We start from the raw sequence: 20,337 nt of genomic DNA on the forward strand, positions 1-20,337 counted from the left end.
CGAGGTCACCATGAGCAGGGAGCAACTCTGGTACCACCAAAGGGAACCCTCTCCTTGGTGCAGGACCACCGCAGATGCCTGTCCACTTGGCACTGCTGCAGCAGGTGGCCCAAGAAAAGGAACTGGGCAACAATCATCCACTGCTAAGGAAAGGATACAGCTCATGCTCAAGTTACTTCTCTTTTTTATTTTCAAAACCGAGAATCAAAATCTAGTGCTTGTGGTTTCAACTCCAGTGCAGAAACAAAACAGTGAAAAGGGATTTAATTGGAACCCACGTTAGATAATTGGGAATGTTGTAACAGTAGCAGTTCTGTGGTATCTGCCTATCACAAGAAAGTGAAGAGATCACATGAGAGGGGTGCCTGAATGAATGAAAAATCCTCTTAAAACAGTCCCTGACATAAACTATGAGGGAGAGCAACTGTATTTATTTTGGCAAACCTGAGATCAGAATTTGTTTTTCTTTTTGGTGTTTTATTTCCCTCACAGATCCTGATGTCAGAAAATAACAGAAATGAAGAAAGGAGATAGCAATTACTGTAAGATTTGTCTGCTGCAATCTGGAAATTATAAAGTACTGCAGGTTGCTCCAGGCCATAAATCCTAACCCAAAGCCATGTGCAAAGCCTTGGAAAATTAAAATGCTGCAATTGGGTTTTAACCAGCCAAAAACCCAGCTGCTGAGTCACTCTGACTACACAGTACATATTCTTCAACTGTTAAGGGATGTATTGCAACACCCTGAGGAATAACCAATTATTAAACCACATGGGTAAACAGGTTTTGCCAACACTTCAAACAATCTTTGAAATTATTCATAGAATCATTTCAGTTGTCAGAGACCCTTGAAATTGTCAAATCCAACTCTTAACCTGGCACTATCAAGTCCACCACTAAACTGTGTCTGAATAGTACCCCATCTATTCAAAATAAAGGATCTCAGAATGAAAACCACTTTGGTTTTTTTTAAAGAAAAGTTATTTGTATGGCTGACATGAGTCCACTCCAAAAGAAACTATCTTAACTCCCCACAAGACTTCTGAAATTATCCTAATGGATGCAATGAACAGTTAAACTTTATTAGGTCAACATCGGAAAAAAACTAAGCAAAACAATGGTATATTTTTTATCAGTTACCTTGATATGGAAAGCTTGTAACTATTACAATTATTGCCTGAAATACAATATTGAATCTCCGAGAAATGTGTGAAGTACAGTAATACCACAAATGTGGCCTCAAGTGAGGAAAAAAAACCCACAACAAACCCACATATCCACCCCTTTCTCTTTAAATTTAACACAAAAGCTTTTATTTGGAACCTCAGTTGTCAGTAAGAACTGATAGTCACCTTTAACTTCAGATGACTTCATAACTGTATCTGTCTGGTAAAGAAACCCAAAGGGCAAGCACAGGTATGACCTTGCTGTTTATTCATGATGCTTAATCACTATCATACTCTGATATTGCCTTAGTCCATGGCAGCTGGTACAGGCCAGGGTTTGGGGAGGACAGCAAGAGCAGGGTGCCCACCTAAGCTGTGGTGTGGGTGAGACTAATTCAGGTCTGGCTCCCTCCAAATCTCAAGCTGCTCAGTGCATTCAGTCCCTAGGACTGCCCTGTGCACCTTCTGTGACCATGCGTTGCTCACCCCCCTGGGTGCGTGGGTCAAGGGCTACACTGGATGAAACAACCAGGCTACAACACACAGTCCCTGCTCCATCAACAAAGGCACAGCCAATGTTAATCCTCTGCAGAGCTTTTCATGTGTTCCCATTACAAAAAAAACACAAAAACACAAAAAACCAAAAAACCTCTGCAAATAGTACTAATTAGAGACTTGTGCATTTACAAGGGCATAGTAGTGTCCTTCCTTTGCTAGTAACTGGCTGTGGGTGCCCTGCTCAACCACCCTGCCATTCTGGATCACCACAATGATGTCTGCTGTCTGCACGGTTGACAGGCGATGAGCAATGACGATGCAGGTTCGACCTTGCCGGGCGTTATCCAGAGCTTTCTGGACAATCTGCATACAGATACCATGAAAATGCTGTTAGCATCTGGACAGTCTTCACTTGTCACAGGAACTACATTTGATTCTCACTCTGTGTTATCACTTGAATGTATCTGCCACAGATATACAATCAGCACATACAGGAAACCCTAACTGAACAGGATTTCTTGCTGGGGCCAGTGAGCCTGATCAAAAAATCATGAGACACAGAGAAGTGGGTTCTCTGGTTATCAAGCCTTGCTTAGAACACAAATTCGATATTTACCATCAAATAGAGCTAATTGGAGGACAACTGAGGAGAATCAGCTCCACATGATGTTTTATGCTCAAAGTTCTGTTTTTTTTCAACTTTATTTAGCAGATGTGCACAGCTTCCTAGTGTAGTTCACAACTTTCAGGTGGAAAAGCTACCATGGCACACCTACCCTGTTGTTTCACAGTTGAGCATTTGTAACATGTCTGCATTAATTTTATTCTACAGAAATCAGCTAGCCATGTACATAGACAAATATTTTACATAACAATCATTACTCACCTTTTCACTTTCTGTGTCAAGAGCAGAGGTAGCTTCATCCAGAAGCAGAACGGCAGGATTACGAACCAGAGCACGAGCAATTGCTATTCTTTGTTTTTGACCTCCAGAAAGTTGTGTTCCTTTATCACCCACCCGGGTATTATATTTCTGGATGTTGAAAAATAAAGAAGATCACCTGTGAATACTCTCACAAAAGGAACATTAGAAAAGTAAAATTTTATGCTTGGCTATAAGTTATTAGTTATTTCTGTCTTGAAAGAAAAGATTAGTGCAAGTGGTTTTAATAAAGCTAGGGCTTTAGAAACATCTTTAGTATAGGCAATTTTATATACAAACACACACATTTATACCCAGTCTGAAAATTTACTCATCTAAAAACTGGCATATATCTTGAATGGTACTAGCAGTGATACAGCACTGAGGTGCCCACAGAGCATATGATCATAAGAGTAACTGGAGATTTAATGCTCACTGACATATACATGAAGAACTTGTTCTTGCATTGCTTGTGAATAAAGAATCCTAAACATCATTAGTAGTAATGAAGATGAAATATTCTTCAGCATCATTACATCATTTTCAGATACACAGAACTACAGTGAAAACAAACTATCAAAACATTTTTCCTTGTCAGAGCCAAATTCTTGGCAGGCATGGAGTCAATGTCATGTCATTCACTTCTGATTTATTGCCCCTTTGAATTTATCAAGAAATGCTCCTTTTGCATGTCCCTTCAATTATAAATAGACCACTTCATTTTACGAAATTATTTTAGAAAAATAAGATTTCTCTCTCAGAGTAACTTGAAAAGTTTCAGCTGTCAAAGCAAAAATATATTAAAAAAATTATGGTCCCCCCACCCAAATATTCTGCTTTGTCTACCACTATATTCTGGAAACATAGTTGTGTGGGGTTTTTTGGTTTGTTTGTGTGGGCTTTTTAATTTAATTTTATTTATTTGAACAAACTAAAAAGGGGTTTAAAACATAAATTCTATAATTTTTCTTATTAAGGGAAACAAAAATGTGTATTATTAATATTATAATACTATGTAAGTGAGTAATACCTATATTTCTACATATCATGACAAAAATCTGGTGATCACACTGTGAAGAGAAAATTACTGTCTCTTACCTCTGGCAGTTTTTCAATGAAGGCATGAATATTTGCTGCCTTAGCTGCTTCTTCAATTTCCTCCTGACTAACCACCCTACTGTTGTCTCCATAACTAATGTTTTCGGCAATGCTGCAGTCAAACAAAATCGGCTCCTGTGATACCAGGCCCAGTCTGGACCTCAGCCATTGTATATGCAGAGATCTGGTATCAAATCCATCTGCTAGCTAAAAAAAGCAACAGAAATGTGATGCCAAGCTGGCTACAGAGTTCATCCACAGATACACACTGTAAACAAGAAGCATGAATTGTAAGAGGAAGCCCATTACGTGTTAGATTCCCAGATGAAATCAAATCAATTTTTTGCATGCAAAGTGGAAAAGAACCAGCGGAAGAGATGAAATATTTCCTTTCATTACTTTTTAATTTTGTGTGGTTTTGCTTCCATTTCCCAACAAATGGAAACAACATGCAGATCACAGGCTGTTCTTGCAGTCTTTCCAGCCCTACTGACCAAGAATCACCAGGAAGCTCACGGGAAAGCCTGTCCCTTAAGAAGCTGAACACAGTCACAATATTCTCAGCTGAAGGCCTTTAACTTAATCTTACAACCTCCAAGGAGATTTCTTTGGACTTTCTATGCCCATTAACAGGAATTGCATCAAAATGCCCATTGTCACTTTCCGAAAGTGGCACAGTAACATCTATATGAGATTACATTTATGTTATCTGAAGCATGTATCTATTCCCCTAATTTTTGAATTCCTATCAGCAGGAAAATTTACACACTGACAAGCAAGAGACATAAATGTTATGCCCCTGTGTGATCAGGGTGTGAGCAGCTTTGGGGAGGTAATGCAGTTTCACATGGTCATTCCTTTCCCTGATGAGATCTGTGCCCTGAGCCTGCACACCATGCCAACATGGGCGCTGGAGCTGCTACACGAGGGCAAATGCACAAGGCAGGCAATGACAGGGGGTTTGGGGTTGTCTATGGTGGCACTGGAGCCAAAGCTCAGTAACTGACACCTCTAAAATAGGCATCCTAACAGAGATACTGCCAGGATTGTCAAATGCCTACGAAACCCTGGAAGATAAAAAGAGTCCTGTAGATTTAAGTGTTATTAATAGCCACACAAGTCTGTTTTTACCACTTGTCCTTCCACAGGGTCATAAAATCTCTCCAAGAGCTGAATGGATGTGCTTTTGCCACAGCCGCTGCTTCCTACTAACGCCAGAGTCTGTCCTTTGTTAACTTTCACACTGAGTCCTTGCAAAACTGGAACTTCTGGCCTTGTTGGATATACAAAATGGATGTTTCTGAATTCAATGTTGCCTTCAAAATGGCTCTGAAAAGCAGTAGAGAGTTCACATGCTCATATTAATGTTTACTAGTTTTAACTATAACAACACTTGTCAAGACTTGGTTATTAGAGTGAGAGAACTGAGAAAGTTTGGGAGGGTGTTTTCAAAAGTGCTTTTGAAGTTCTCTTAAATTGCATGTTGAATTGAACATAGTATCACTAGTTACACAATGATCTGCAGATGTAAGTCACTAGATCCTTATGGAGAAGGAGTTTTCTGCATGTCTTGTACCTATTTTTCACTTCACCTCTGAAAAGAATATCGTTAGACAAATAAACAACATTTGTATTTTTCATTTCTAACACGTTTAATTGAGGTTCTTCTACTTATGATATGAACTATACCATTTGCTTTCCTGATATCACACTGCAGAGGTAGCACAATTTGCGTGAGTGTAACACAAGGTCAAAATCAGAGATTAAGATAGCAGAACTAAATTCGTTGGTAATTCCTAGGCATGGAGGACAAGCTGTGTTTTAAAAAGATGTGATAATTGTTAACTATCCATTCTAGCCAGGCTGATATTTAAGGACAAGTGAAAGAAAAGGGTCACAAGCTAAGGTTATTGCCTCTCCTATTATCTGAGGTATGAGCCAGCCCTATGTACATACTTGCAGCATCACTAGTACAATGCTCTCACAGCAAGTGATGGCCTAATTTAACTGGCTCAAAGCTTTGCTTTACTGATGTCACAGGCATCGTTGTTATTCGAGTCCAGTCTATACTAGAAACGCTTTCACTTAAGCTTTATTGTATTGGAGACCTTCTGCCAAATCTTTCAATGTTTGTGCCAGAGAACATTGTTTTAAGAAGATATGCAAGTGTGCTGAGAATTTTAAAGGCTGAAAATCTTGTATAGAAGCTTAAAGTTATAGAAACTGGATTATGGTTTCTTAAGTAGAGGTTACCACCCAAATCCTACTTGGGAAGTTTAAAATTAACTTAGATGAACCTGAATGTGCAAATGTAATTCTTCTAGAACATGTAAACTGAACGCATTTCATGCAGAAATTTGGCAAGTGTTGAGGTCAGCCTCCCTAATGATAATTTTGGTTTAAAGGTGAGGCTTTTGAGTATGTTTTGGTTTTTTCACTTGTCATTATTGTTGGCTTTTTCTTCTTGTGTCATTCCCTCCCCAGTTTTACAGCAAACCAAATTATTAAGTTCACTTTGACTTCACAAGAGCACATTTTTACTTGTAAGACTTTCCACCGTTCAAGTAAGACAGATTCTGGCAAAACTGTTCTGTCTCTAAAGGAACTAGTCTCTCATTTACAAAGCAGAATAATGCATTTGTATTTTATTTCTCCTATAAACTATTAGAAAGACAACACAACTTTTATTGGAACTGACATTTATCAGTGTTTTCCTGAAACCATTGAAGATGTCGGTCAGTAGAATGAAAAGTATTTATTTTTTGCTTATTTAGTGAAAAACTACCTTACAGGCTACACGTTCTTTCACTGAAACTCAGAAATAATATGGCCCCTAAATGAGTGAGTACCACTATCTTATGCAACATCTGCCTTTTCATAGAATCACAGAACAGATTGGGTTGGAAGGGACCTTAAAATTCACCTACTTCCAATCCCCCTGCCATGGACATGGACACCTTTCACTAGACCAGGTTGCTCAGAGGTGCATCCAGCCTCGCCTTGAACACCTCCAGGGATGGGGCATCTACAGCTTCTCTGGGCAACCTGTTCCAGTGTCTCACCACCCTCACAGTAAGAATTTTTTCCTAGTATCTAATTTAAACCTCCTCTTTAAACAGTTGGAAGCCATTATCCCTCATCCTACCACTCTTGTAAAAAATCTCTTCCCATCTTTCTTGTAGGTTCCTTTCAGGTACTAGAAGGCTACTATTAGGTCACCCTAACTTTGTCACCCTTTGTGACACCTTAAAAACTATGAAGCTATGAATACAGTTGCAGACAATAAAACATTATTAATTTAGTTTTTTACAATATCTTTTCTGAAAAAATATTCCTTCAAACCACATCCCCTGACAAATCCAAAAATATCCCCAAATCCCAAGCCAAAATACCCCCAATGCTTACCAATTTTTCACCTTCTTCACTGTAACTGTCAATTAGAGGTTTTGTGTCCAAAAGTTGAAAGATCTTGTTGGCTGACATTTTAGCTTTGCCATAGTCTGGTGCCATAGAAGCAGACTGACCAACATTCATAGCTGCAAATATGACAGAAGAGAAGACTCTAAAAGGCAAAAGATATAGCACAATTAATTTCAGGGAGAACAATGTACTCATTTGTTCATATGTAAAACAAACCTTCAGGATAAAGTTTTTAGCATCTTTAGGTTATGACATTTCTGGAGCTCCTCACCCCCCAAATTGTCATCCGGTATTACGTAGTTCTATTCCCACAGCTACTTTTTGGATGAACAGTGATATCATGTCACTTCTCTATGTAATGCCCTCTGCCTCAAAGGAACATCAAAGGCTAAAGGTTTCTCCACAGTAGGTGTGCTGAGCTTGCTGCTCAGTCTTGCTGCTTCACTGCCCAAATATTCACCTTTCCCCAAAACAGCCTTCATGCACAAAGAATGCTTCCAACCAGACTGAATTCCTGAATCTCCATGTCCCATTACATCTGTAATTTGATAAAATAATTTGCATGCACTGAAATCACTATTCCATGTACTGATTTTGGGTTTTCTACATGTTATAAAGTATACTCACATAAACATATTTTCAAAGTTGGTCAGACAATTAGCAATGAGCCATGCCCCAAATCTGAAGACTGCAGCATTGATGAAGTACTCTGCGCTTTGAGCTATTCCATAGTTAAACCCATAGAGAGGGGCTTTTTTCAGAGAATCTCTGATAAAGAAAGACACTTTCCATAAATAACTCATAAAAGAGAAACAGCAGACACTGGGGGATACCCAGACTTTGTAAATTAAAGTTTTCAAGCAATACAGTTCACAACACGTTCACAACCACCTCTGCCACACCCAAAGTGCCCTCCCCTTCATGACACAGAACTGCCCTTAGGACAGAAAGCAATGAGATCCCTGATCCTCAGTTATGTTAACATGAATCCCCTTCCTTTGTTTTTATAGCAGGGCAGGTCACTAGAACAGTTAAAATAAAATAAATCAATAACTACCCCATATGACCCATTTTATTAACAAAACAAGCAGGCTCCAGCTCAGCCTAAGAGCCACCTGCAGACTTCTGCCAGGTCATCCCATCTGAGCAGAGAAACCTCTCATCCCAATTCAGAAAGGGCCATATTGTTTGGTATCCCCACAGGAATTCAGACTAAGACACTATTTTTTCAATCTATCCCTCCGGAGAAGGTTAATTTTGTGTAACTAATTGAACTCGCACTGAATCAAGAGTCTGGAGCGCTCTCTGCCCTCATTGCTTAGGATGTTGTCTGAGGAAGAGGAAGTCTTTCTAGTCTGAGCTGTACATCAGAGACCTGTGACAGTTCAGCCTAGCACCCTCGCCAAATCTGGGCTATTAGTAGTTCACCAGATCTTGAATTTTAACACCATTTTGGCCAAGGACAGATTGCAATACCTTATTTTCATTACCTTTTTTTACATTAGTTATTTGGAGGAGTAAAGGAACAAATTGGATTTTGGGCTATTTTGTTTAAATAAAATGGAGCTAGAAAAATCTTGCATCCCTGGTGACTCAAATGCATTTCAGTGAAGACAAGTCAGTGCGATGTAGCAGGTCAAACTAGGGAAACACAGGAAGTTCATTTCAAGGTTTCAAAGTCATATGAGGGGAATAAAACTGATTTACATTATACAGGGTGTGGTTGAACTGTCAGTTCCTGAGCTAAGTAGTATCTATACAATAGACTGAAGTGGAGTGACCATTATGTCCTATATTGCAGACATACACATGCAAACACAATAATCTGTAACGTACATGAAGTGTAAAGTGTACTAAGAAAGAATCATTAAAGAAAAAAAAGTCCCACCTGTATGGACCATTCAAACTAGTAATATATTTTTCATAAAATGCTTCTTCCCTGGTCAGTGAAGCTATAGTTCTTATGTTTTCAACGGATTCTGTTGAAACCTAAATGGGAAGATAAAACAAATATGATGTAATTCCTTACAACTATTTACAATCTACAACATATCTCCTAAACACTTGATCTCTTCCCTAGCATTTATTATTTTAGATCAGAAAGTGCTTGCTTAAGGGAGGAGGTTGAGGTCTACTCCCAGGTGAATGAAAGCCCCAAGCAATTAAATTATTCCCTCCATAGCTACGAGACATGGTGGTGGTTGAAGCCAACAATACGTTTGAGTTCAGAACCTTGGACCAGCATGCAGGAAGCATTCAGCAGCATCTGCTCTAACCCATGGGTTGTGGCCTTGATGAATTAAACCCAATTTAATAAAATAAGAACCAATATCAGTCATCTGGATACAGCTTGCTCTTTTGCATGGACTGCTTCTGTCTCCTGGAAAAGCTCTATCAGGTGAATGAAGGCAGTATTCTGAAACTCTTGAGTGCGTTAATGGTTTGCCTCTATGATAGAATAAAAAGGTACAAGGTTGCAATGCTTCTGGCTGCAGCAGAGCAGTGTAGAGCTACATTTCTCACCCCAGACACAGAGCACAACAGTGCTCGGTCTTCTACTGTTACAGCTATCACTGCCCAGAAATCCACTGTGAAGTTTTCAAATGCATTTCTATTGCCTAATTTACAGATGGTTAGTGTTATCTATGTTTTGCTTTTCTTGAGGATATATAAACATTCCTCTCAACCCCCACCCTGCCTTGTCCCCTATTTCCCCTTCATTTATCTTAGACAATTGAGTCAGCTATAATGTAACTACAGCGTTGTCCTTAAAAGTGATCTCACATCATAACCCTGCAGCTAAAATTGAAGAACTTACTCTTCCAGCGTCTTCCAAAGCTTTTTGATCTTTTGCAGCATGACCAGACATGGACTTAGCAGTCACAGCATTTGTAACAATAATGTAAGGAATGCAGGCCAGGATAAGCAAAGTTAACTGCCAGCCATAAACAAATGCAATAATGATGGCAGTCCCAAGGGTAAAGACAGTCATAGTCATCAGTGCAAGTCGGCTTCCGGTTGCCTAAGAAAACCCCAGAAACCCCCCAAATATTTGTCATTAGATTCTTCCTTTTGTTACTTATATCACCACTTCAAATTGGTTTATAGTCAAGGCCAAAGGCTCCAGTGGAAAATGAAACTGTGTTTGGTAGTGTGCATGGACATTATGCACCTACTCATGTAACCATTCCTAGACATTCCTCATACCTGCCAGCATTCAGGCCTTCAAGAGATGTTACAGTAGTCTAAAGAGCTGGTCATGACAGTTGTTTAATGAATTATGTATCTGGGACTTCATGTACTACCCAAGGCACAGGACACTATGACCACTGTCACAGTAAGGCAAGTTGGTGGTTGGGTGTCCAGCATTATGCAACAGAATCTTGATTCTAACAACAGCCATCCATTGACCCACCACACTAATGGTGGTGGAAAATACTCATCCTCAAGTTCTCAACTGCTGCACTTTAGGTTTGGTTCTCAGAGAAAAAAAAAAGTAAATTTGGCCACTCTGCAGAAATGCTTTATCTCTGTGGAATAATGAGTAGGAAAGATTAACTACTACTGAAGAACTCCCACCTCCTCCCAGCCCATGTAATCTTTTCATTAACAACTTTTAAAGATGAGATGATTAGCATCCAGCATCTGGGTGGGCTCTGATTTGCAGAAAAAAAGTTGTCCAAACAGCCCTGTGGAAATAGTTCATCTTCCAAAATTTGGCATGATGGAAAAAAACAAAAATCCTTGGGCGGGAAGCAAATATTCTTCTTTTTTTTTGCCAAAGACTTTCCTGCCCTGAAAAGGCTTTTCTTGTTCAATAAAATTTAAAATAGTAATAACTAAACTAATGCCAAGGTGAATTGTTGCCATATGTTCTAGGAGTTGCACATAAGGATGGATTTGGAAACTTCAGCCAGTGCAGCATGAGGCATGGTACTGACTTACTGACACTCTGTAGCACTCCAGAAAAAACAATAGCTGGACATGCCCTGAGGTGTCTTCTGTAGTCAGGGGACCATGTGCACCCCTCCTTTCTATTGCCCTGATACGGTGATATAGTTCAGCGACACTGAAACAAACTGAAACTTTTAAAAGATGAAAATGACTAAATTTTGTCAAAGACACTTTTCTCACTGCAAGTCCATAATGAAGGATGACAAGAGAGAGACAAAAGTCTCTGAAGACTGAAAAATGTAGGGATTAAAGGATTTCTTCATGTACAAATTTTAAGGGAAAAATAAAAAAAGACATCTTAAAACAAACTAGTAAACTTTACCCCTCAAGTCCTGCATCCTGCAGTTATTTCCACTACCCTGTCCCCACCCCCAAAAGAGATGTTTGGCAGATTGTCAGGTTCTGCTGATGGGGTGAGCAGTTGGAGGAACTGTACAGAATTTGCTATATTCTCCTACCAGTGTCCAATGGCCAGCTCTCCCATACCAGCACCTTTAGTCATTCCTTTCCTTGGCCATCGCCCTCCCCTGGTGTTCTTTATTAACGCCGAGGTATTTCTGTTTGGTTTGTTTTTTGTGAAGCACATTTTATGGGGATGGGAAGAAGAAGTCTCTTCATTGAGGTCAGTAAGGGTTTGCATCACCTGCAGATGCAAACCTCCTTATGGCACTCAGGTGCCATAAAGAGGTAACCATCATAAGGTAACCCCTTACCCATCACAGCGTGTAAAAACCTGGAGTCCAATGACTGTGGCCCAAGCACATACACAGATTTCACTTTGCATGGTGAAATGGTCTACAGTTATTATACACTTAGCTTAAAGACTTGCAGGGGGGGACATGAAAGGTACGTGAACATCTGCTGGATTTTTGATAGCTCTCATAAATTATCAGCAGAGAAATCACTTCCAGTATGTCTGCAGCATGCAATGTAAATGCATCTGCCAGTCTATAGGGTAGATTTACTACCTTATGTTCTGAAATAATCTTGGTGTCCTTTGCCAGTCACAATTAATATTTGTAAGGAAAAGAATACTTTAAAAAAGAATCAACATACCCCTTTGACTTGGGAAGCATCTGTAGCAAGACGAGTTAACAGAACACCAACAGCATTTTTCTGATCATCATACCATCCAATCTCCTGTAAGACAATTAGTTTTGTTCCAAAAATTACATGAAAGTACAAGTCATGATGACTAACTGAATATTCTTTGTACTCAGCATTTCCAAGTGAACTAAAAGAAAAAGCTTAAAAAGCATTATTCTTTTGAGAACATTTAATTGTTCACAATCAAAGTGTTATTGGCTGTGATGTTTTTCTGAATGTGCCTATTTAGAAACTTTTATTATTAATCCCTTCTACTCAGACACTCCTTGGGCCTGAAGAAGTTAACTATTCTCATCTTATGAATTACCTATTCCATCAACTACAGAATCATAGAATATCCTGAGTTGGAAGGGACCCACAAGGATTTGTACATAGTGAAAGAAAATTAGGCCCTTTTACCTCCCAAGGCTACAGAAGGTGTTTTTTTTATCACCAATTTATGTCTTCTAGTCCCTTTCAGATTTTTCTACAAACACACAGGTTCTTGTCCGCAGTGGGTATGTGGAGTGCCAAGTTACATATTCACATGGTTATTACAGAATGAAAATTCTGCTATTCTCAAAACTTCAATGCAAATAACAAAATTGCACAGTGTGACAGGAAGTGTTTAACATAAATAACTTCATTCCTCTCATGAGTAATAGGGAAATATGATTTTCTTTTCAGTAAAAATTAAGAGATTTTTTATTTGCTACAGATTGCATTATGTAGATCTAAATACAAATAATTAAATGAATTAGACTTACATCTATATAACAGATACTTGGATCACGACCACCCAAGCAAAGGGAAATTAAATATTTTTGGTCATCCTTGCACACACATATAGCTGCATATTGTGTGCATATTAGCATGCCAGAAATATGCATGTTTGCAAGGACACTCCTTCAAAATCAAACTAATTGCAGTAGTAACATTCAGCCAAATTGTGCATGGATTAAGAGACTTCCAGGAGAGCTGTACTTTTTCCTAAGCTAGTGCTAGAAGAGACATGGTTTTGTTTTCTTTTCTCCAGACCCCACGTGGACCTTGTAATAGTCTGCAAAGGACACCTGGTTTTCTTGATACTCTAGCTGCATAATTCATACCTGCTGAAGTAATGCTCTGAAGGACAAAGAGCGCAGTCTCATTGTTAGCATTTCTCCAGACTTCCCAAACATGAATCCCTGAGGGAGGAAAAAGAGTAATATTTTCTCACCTGGTGCAGCAACTCTGTTAATAAATCTGCACAACAAAAGCAATTACACCAAAAGGCCTCCTACAAGCCCCTGTGAATATATATTCACAGTGGGAAAAGCACCCTTCACATTCCTGGAACCTAAAACTCTGCTTTCCCACAGAAAGGGACCAACATGTCAAGGTAGGCAGGAGCTTCATTGTAATACCTTATTCCTATGCCTCACCAGCATCACAAGATAAATCAACCTAATCCAGTCAATGGTCTCCCTACTCTGACTGTGGCCAGAGACGTTCACTCACAGAAGTCATACCATGGATTTTATGATATGAACATCAACAGGCACAAAGTATTTCCTGAAATCTGCAAAGGAGTCATAAGAGGAAGGCAAATAGAGTTTATTTGATGGTATGAAAAGCACTGCCTGCTATGGAAGGAGTCTATTTCATACTTACTTTGGCAAGAACCTATAGACTGTCAGTGAGAAATGTTAGTATTAACTTTGACTTTTAAGGTCAGACCCTCAACTTTGATTTCAATCATGCTGAATTCACATTGTCTTCAGTGGCTTATTTAAACCAACAGCAAATACAGATATATGTCTTTAAGTAAACATAACCATAAACCCCACATATCTCAGAGAGAACGCTGGCACTTTGGTATATTTTTTAAGCTCTGGTTGGTTTTTTGCTTCTCAGACTTCATTGACATGAGTTATATCTGCAGCCTGATGGGGAATGAAGAACTTTTAACATTTCAGTGTAGTGACACTTACTTGGATTATGTATGCTGCTAAGATAATCACTCCAAGTAAAAGAAACATTAAAGAAAGCACCAAAGTATTTTTACTCCTCTTTACTGGGTCTCTTTCTTGAAAAGCCTATGCAAGGAAAATAAAAACAAACCACAAAAATGAGTACATAGATGAGTGTCAGTTACATAAACCAGCCTTCATTTCAAGAAGTTTGTCTACTTTAATTTCTCTTAGCAAGTATCTTGGATCTTAAAATCAGTCTGCAGTCAGCTTTCTGTTGAGGACCAGGCAACAGTCCAGATTTCCATTTAACCTATATCACACTAATTTGTTACCCCAGCTCCATCAATGTTCCTCCTCTCCTCTGCTAGTCAGATGAAGGAAGGAGGAAGGCCTCTAGAGGAACTCTTTAAAAGTTTTCAATGGATTCATTTATACAAGTTAAGCCTGTCCAGAGACTTACATAGGAAGAACTGGCTGAGTGGTTGAGCATGAAGGAAGCTCAGGATTGCAACATCCATTTGTCAAAAAACCCCCAAAAAACCCAAAGAAAAAACAAACAAACCCAAAAACCTGAAACACGCTAAAAACCCCAAACAAAACAAAAAAAAAACAACAGCCAAAAAACTTACCCCGATGATTTTTCCAAATATAACAGCAAATGTAGGATGGACCGCACCTATGACAGCAGCAGCAATCACTCCCAGCAGTAGATAGAGCCACTCAGGTTTGTTCAGAGCCAGGATTCTTGAGTAAGGCACATCAGGGAGGTTTTCTTCCTAAAAGAAGAAAAGAATCAGTTAAAAACTTCAAAGTTTTCCTTAGAAAGTTGCAAAACATAAAATTCCCCAGAGCGTGGATGCTCATTAAGCTTTGAGCAGTGAACTGTCTTGGGAAGCAGCTGAAAGCCCTTTTTGTGCACTCAGGCCGAGCAAACATTCTGGAGATCTGCTGCTTTGCTGTTTCATATCCTAGAATGTCAACTGCACCGTAAAAATTTGGAGGCAAAAAACTTAACAGAAGGCTAAGTCACGAAGGGAGAAGAGCCAGGACAATTAATTGAAAGTCAAATAGGACTGGTCACATCATGAATGGCAACTAGCATTGCAATCACTATAAAAAACTAAAAGTCTCACTGTTCAGAGCACAGAAGAGATCTCTCCAGTTCAGCTAAATGTTAGTGGGCTGGCAGTGGTACAATGGGTAGAGATGTAATTTTTCTTTTTTGCAAACTATAGCCTATGCATCATTACCAAAAGCATGAAAGAGGCATATGTAAGAGTCAGCCTGTAAGTACAGCTTTGAAAGTACAAAAAATGTCCTGTCCTGCTTTACAAATTGATTCAAGTGCCTATGCCTCCACAGGGGAAATTCTGGAAGAGCAAAAAATGAAAACACTGGAAATGAGTCAAAATATTAGTCAGGATTACAAGCAAGTTGCTCTTGCTTCCTGGTTATTTTATCTCGTGTTTCAGATGCTGAATGAGACTGGCTAATCCTCAACTATAAAAGTGGGCTGATCTTTCTAAAAATAATTACAACTGCTGGATGCTTGACTTCTTGATTTTTTCTGAATGTGATAAATATTGAAGTCTTGAGCATAGACACCCACTAGTTCCTCTGAAGTCTTAAGCACTATTAATACAGAGCCAAAAATTATCTTCTGAGGTTGCATAACTTTTTATGTGATAATAGGAATGGATCCAGCTCCTTCATTCTACTTGAAATATGTATTAGTTGGAAGCTATATTTGAGTGAGAAGGAATATCTATAGATAAAAATCATACTAAAGCTTCCATAAATATTTTAAATAATCAGATGATGTATTACAGATGATACTCTAACTTCCACAGATTTAAAAGGATTAATGGTTTTTCTCTGGAATTTAGATTACAGCAAACAACTCTTGCAATGCATTTCTTGAGGTAAAAAAAAAAAAGGAGCTGTAGTTCAAGTAGTACAAAATGGAAAAAACCAAAATGAAGTTTACTGAGCTGCTTACCCTAAGTCTGATCCAGAATCTATTAGAAATCCACTCTTACTGATGCCATGAGCAAGTTCTACTCAACTTTGACAAAACAAAGTTTTGTTTCTAAAACCTGAATTTCCCATATGTCTTTTATTTATATATGACATCTGTCAGCTAAACTGTTTTCTCTGGAAAAAAGCCTCTAGAACTGGAGCATATACTAAGAGAGAGAGAATAATGGATCTTTTATTTAAAATGTTCAAAATACTAGAGTTTTGATTTTTTTTTAGTTTGATGTAAATGTGGTATGATGCTCCAGAGTGCCTTTAATTTTGGTATGCACACCCCAGGAATAACATTATTCACCAATACTTGCAACTGTGTGTACTGGGCAGCAAAGAATCCTGCAAATGAAATCTCACAACTAGTTTTAATTAGATAGAATTGAAACATCAATAACAGTGAAATAATACAGTTACTTGCATGAAGAATGACAAATCAATAGCCCAAGTTTTTTCCAGTTCCACACTAACTCTGTAATGTTAAAAGGAAGATTTTTTGTAAGACATAAATGCTTGTCCCCAGATTCGCAGGACAAATACTCAGTCTGGTTTGTACTGCCTGTAACAGCACCAGAGTGAAGGTTGCATGGCAGTCAGCTATCTAAAAGTAATCCAAGTTATGTGCTTTTTGGTTTTGTTATTTGTTGTTGTTGTTTTTGTTTATGTTATCATTCAAATTCTAAACTGAAGTTCTAATACCAACCTCCAGCTCCTTCTTTTTCTTCCTTTTTCCAAAGGACTTCTTAGATGTGCTCTTATATCTGCTAGATCTTCTTCGAATGCTGTCTCTGCCAGAGATCACAGATTCTTCAAAGTGATCTTGAAGAGTCAAATCTTCCACAGGATTTATGTTTTCCTCATATTCTTCAGCCCCAATGCCTTCACTATCTTCTGATGTGCCATCTTCTTGAATATCATTGCTACAACCCTAGTGAGAATTCAGGATATACAATTATAAGGCATTTTGAGCAGAAAAAAGGAAGAATAATTTTTTTTTGCTCATGAATACTGCTGTTTCAATTGTGTAATTGTGTGTTGCCTATAAGATACGTTATTTCAGTCTGCAAGAGTAGACTATTTGATCCCGATTTTTTGTTCCTCTGTTCCTTTAAGCAGTCTATTCCACCTGGAATCTAACACCTCTGTGGTTTAGGCCATAATTACGTATTCTGTGCCTTCAACTCACTTATGTTTTTGACATATTGTGTTGTGTAAGTGTGAAACACTTATGGATAAAACCCCCAAGTATTGCAAGCCTGCATCTGAGCCTAGACTAGAGTGACTGAGCAGCTGTCAGTTGGACAACATGCAGGAACTAGAGAGTGAAAATGGCTCCACCTACAATCATTTGACAGCTTTGTGAAACGGAGAAAGAAAATAAATAAATTTTCCCTTACCTGCTGCATTACAAGAGAATAGTAGACTCCCTTCTGCAACATGAGTTCACTGTGCGTTCCTTGTTCAACCACAACGCCTTTCTCAAATCCAGCAATAGTGTCAGCAGTCCTGATGGTAGACAGTCTGTGAGCGATCACAATGGTGGTACGTCCAGCCCGAGCCTTACAGAAACACACACACACACACAAAACCCCAAAAATCAACGTACAAATGTGCAAGAAAACAGCACAGAAATAAAACAAAGTTATTTTAGTCATTTGCGATATACAATAAAAATAAAATCAAATAAAAATCAAAGTTTCAATAATAATTTTCTTTTCTAAATTTTTTTTTCTGTCTCTTGTTTAGTAGTCTTAGGACACTTTCATTTGACTAATTTGGGTAGAGAAAGCCACGTTAATCTTTTTAGAGAGGCAACACAGGTATTAAAGACTATAAGGTTATTTGACTTTTTATGAAACTTGAACTGTTTGAGCTAAAGTGCTCATAAAGTGTTTCCATGTGTATGCAAGGGTGAAGGGAAAATGTAGTGAAAATAGTTAGATCTTTCTGAAAATACAACTAGGATAGCAAGTATATAAAGAATGGATATTTTCTTTATATACTGTCTATGCATATTTTTGGAAGTACAACATCAGCATGATTTCTAACAAGACTTAGCAGCAAAGTGCAGAGGAGTGGAGCACAAGTGGGGTCAGAAACGGGTTTGAGCCACTCCCTAAAGCACTTTCCCAGTCTTTTGAAATAAACCAATTTGACAATAATCCTGTTGGGATTTGGCAGAGAGAGCTGCTGAAGTCCCAGCAGGTTACATGTTCCACCCCTCTCCAGTTCCCTCCTGCAGACCAGTGGCACACACAGTCCTCATGCAGCAAAGTAGCATGTGCCAGGTTGTGATTGCTGTAAAGGTCAGCTTCACTTGTCCCTGATGCCTGCAGCACATGGTGGCATGGAGGCAGGAGGAGAAATCCAAGGGGACCTCACGCAACAAACATGCTCTGTGGTCCAGGGGCCTGCTGGGAGCTACTGGCTACATCATATGGGCACAGGAACAGGGGTATGAAGAAGATGAAGGCAGTTGTAGTAGATGAATGCTTCCACATTTGAGTTCTTTCACTATGCCTGCCATCAAGTTGTCATTGTTGCAAGTCACTGAAAGTCTGTCAAAAGAGGTCTGCAGTGCAGTTTTCATGCCTGTGCCCTAATGCACAGAGCCTGGGCACAAAGCACTGTAGCTGGGAGCTGTGACCAGAACAAGAAGAATGCTTTAAAAGATCCTGAGTTATCTGAAAAACAGCAGACTACAAACAGGTGTACATGACTGCCCAGAGAGAGTGAGCACTTAATGAGGTTAAGTCTCTGCTCTTCAGCTGTAAAAATGATGAACAATACTAGCATCATTTTTTCCACTCAGGGATGTTGAAATTTGGAAATTCCATTTGGGGACTACACTGATGGATATCAAAAAGCTGTAAAAAGATGATCAAGTTATGATTCAAGGCTCGTGTTGGTGTATTCTGGGAACATGCTGAAGAACAAGGAATTCTGTACAGAACAGTCCACTTAATTAAATGACCTCCCTCTTCGTTATGCACTAAATGAAGCAATGAGATCCTAGAAAAGGTAAGTATTTGATCATGAAATTAAAGAACATGCAGAAGAAAGCTAAATTATCAGCTCTCTCTGCAGCAGCACCCACCCTAGAGCTGTGGGGCTGATAAAAACAGGTGTGGGGCAGAGACTCAAGTATTTGTAACTGGCTCTGCTTTTGTCCTGTGGTTTGCACTGTCTCTGAAAAGAAAGAAAATAGCTAAATACTAAGAGCTGTCTGAAAATTATGAAGCAACTATTCGATGAAGAACAAATACTAGGAATATCATAAATAAATTTCTATTTATCTATCTGAAAAAAGCTATTCAGTCCTCATACCTTGCCTTGATAAGATGCCATCAGTATCTGACCAGCAAATGAACAATTATGATTTGAGAAAGAGTGCAGGTCACCTAAGATGCAGTTCCACACGACTAAATGTCTTTGTAATTAGTAATAACGCAAAGCCAAAAACCCTAAAAAGCAAACCTAATTCCAATATAAATTTTTGATAGTTCAAACACCCTGTTAAAACACTGAAATTAATCATCCACCCAAATTTTATTTTCCAGTATCCTCAGTTCCAGTGGAAACCTGCACTGAAAATCATACATTCCTTTTTTCTTAAATGCTCCTGCACCTTTTCATGGCAGCTGGTAGTTTCAGTACCACATGTCTTACCTTATCGAGAGCTGCTTGTACTATGGATTCACTCTGAGTATCTAATGCAGACGTAGCTTCATCCAGAAGAAGGATCTTGGGATTTCTTGCTAGGGCACGAGCAATAGCTATTCGTTGCTTCTGTCCTCCACTCAGTTGAGCCCCTCTTTCCCCTACCATAGTGTTAAATTTCTGAGGAAGGAGAGAACAAAACAGAAGTTGTGGGACACCTCAAATTAAATCGTCACTCCTCTGTGCAATGTAAACACTCAGCTTCTAGACAAGAGGTAGCTTGATCCATGTGACTTGAGCATAGGCAGAGCAAACATGGAACTACATCCATCCAACCAGCCCTTAGTCAAACCCTCCTACCCCCACTGCACACCTCAGGTGCCTAACTTTGAACCTATGGTTCTTTAAAAACAGGATCTTCCTTGCTCACTCAGAGAGTGCTCCAAACCCTGGGTTTTCTCAAGGTGAGTCTGTAAAAGACATCTCTGTATTTACTGAGGACTGCCTACCTTTCCAAAAGGATTGGAATGATAGGGACAAACCAGGACCT

The 20,337-nt window shown here is 39.0% G+C and overlaps 1 protein-coding gene across 1 annotated transcript in view; it reads right to left on the reverse strand.

The window, feature by feature from the left end:
* Nucleotides 1-203: 203 nt before the first annotated feature.
* ABCB5 (ATP binding cassette subfamily B member 5) overlaps nt 204-20,337 on the reverse strand; it is a 35,880-nt gene continuing 15,746 nt past the window's right edge. Inside the window, exons 15-29 of the mRNA XM_050318736.1 lie at nt 19,797-19,967; nt 17,525-17,686; nt 16,831-17,055; nt 14,729-14,875; nt 14,118-14,222; nt 13,254-13,331; nt 12,115-12,198; nt 9,923-10,126; nt 8,993-9,093; nt 7,732-7,872; nt 7,090-7,246; nt 4,816-5,013; nt 3,685-3,891; nt 2,551-2,697; nt 204-2,027 (exon numbers count right to left, since the gene is read on the reverse strand). Coding sequence (XP_050174693.1) covers nt 1,830-2,027; nt 2,551-2,697; nt 3,685-3,891; nt 4,816-5,013; nt 7,090-7,246; nt 7,732-7,872; nt 8,993-9,093; nt 9,923-10,126; nt 12,115-12,198; nt 13,254-13,331; nt 14,118-14,222; nt 14,729-14,875; nt 16,831-17,055; nt 17,525-17,686; nt 19,797-19,967 — 2,325 coding nt within the window. The 3' untranslated portion in view covers nt 204-1,829. The remainder of the gene's footprint in view (nt 2,028-2,550; nt 2,698-3,684; nt 3,892-4,815; nt 5,014-7,089; nt 7,247-7,731; nt 7,873-8,992; nt 9,094-9,922; nt 10,127-12,114; nt 12,199-13,253; nt 13,332-14,117; nt 14,223-14,728; nt 14,876-16,830; nt 17,056-17,524; nt 17,687-19,796; nt 19,968-20,337) is intronic.

Source organism: Myiozetetes cayanensis, unplaced genomic scaffold (assembly GCF_022539395.1).
Source record: "Myiozetetes cayanensis isolate MyiCay16 unplaced genomic scaffold, myiCay2020 scf1, whole genome shotgun sequence".
NCBI classification, from domain to species: Eukaryota; Metazoa; Chordata; class Aves; order Passeriformes; family Tyrannidae; genus Myiozetetes; species Myiozetetes cayanensis.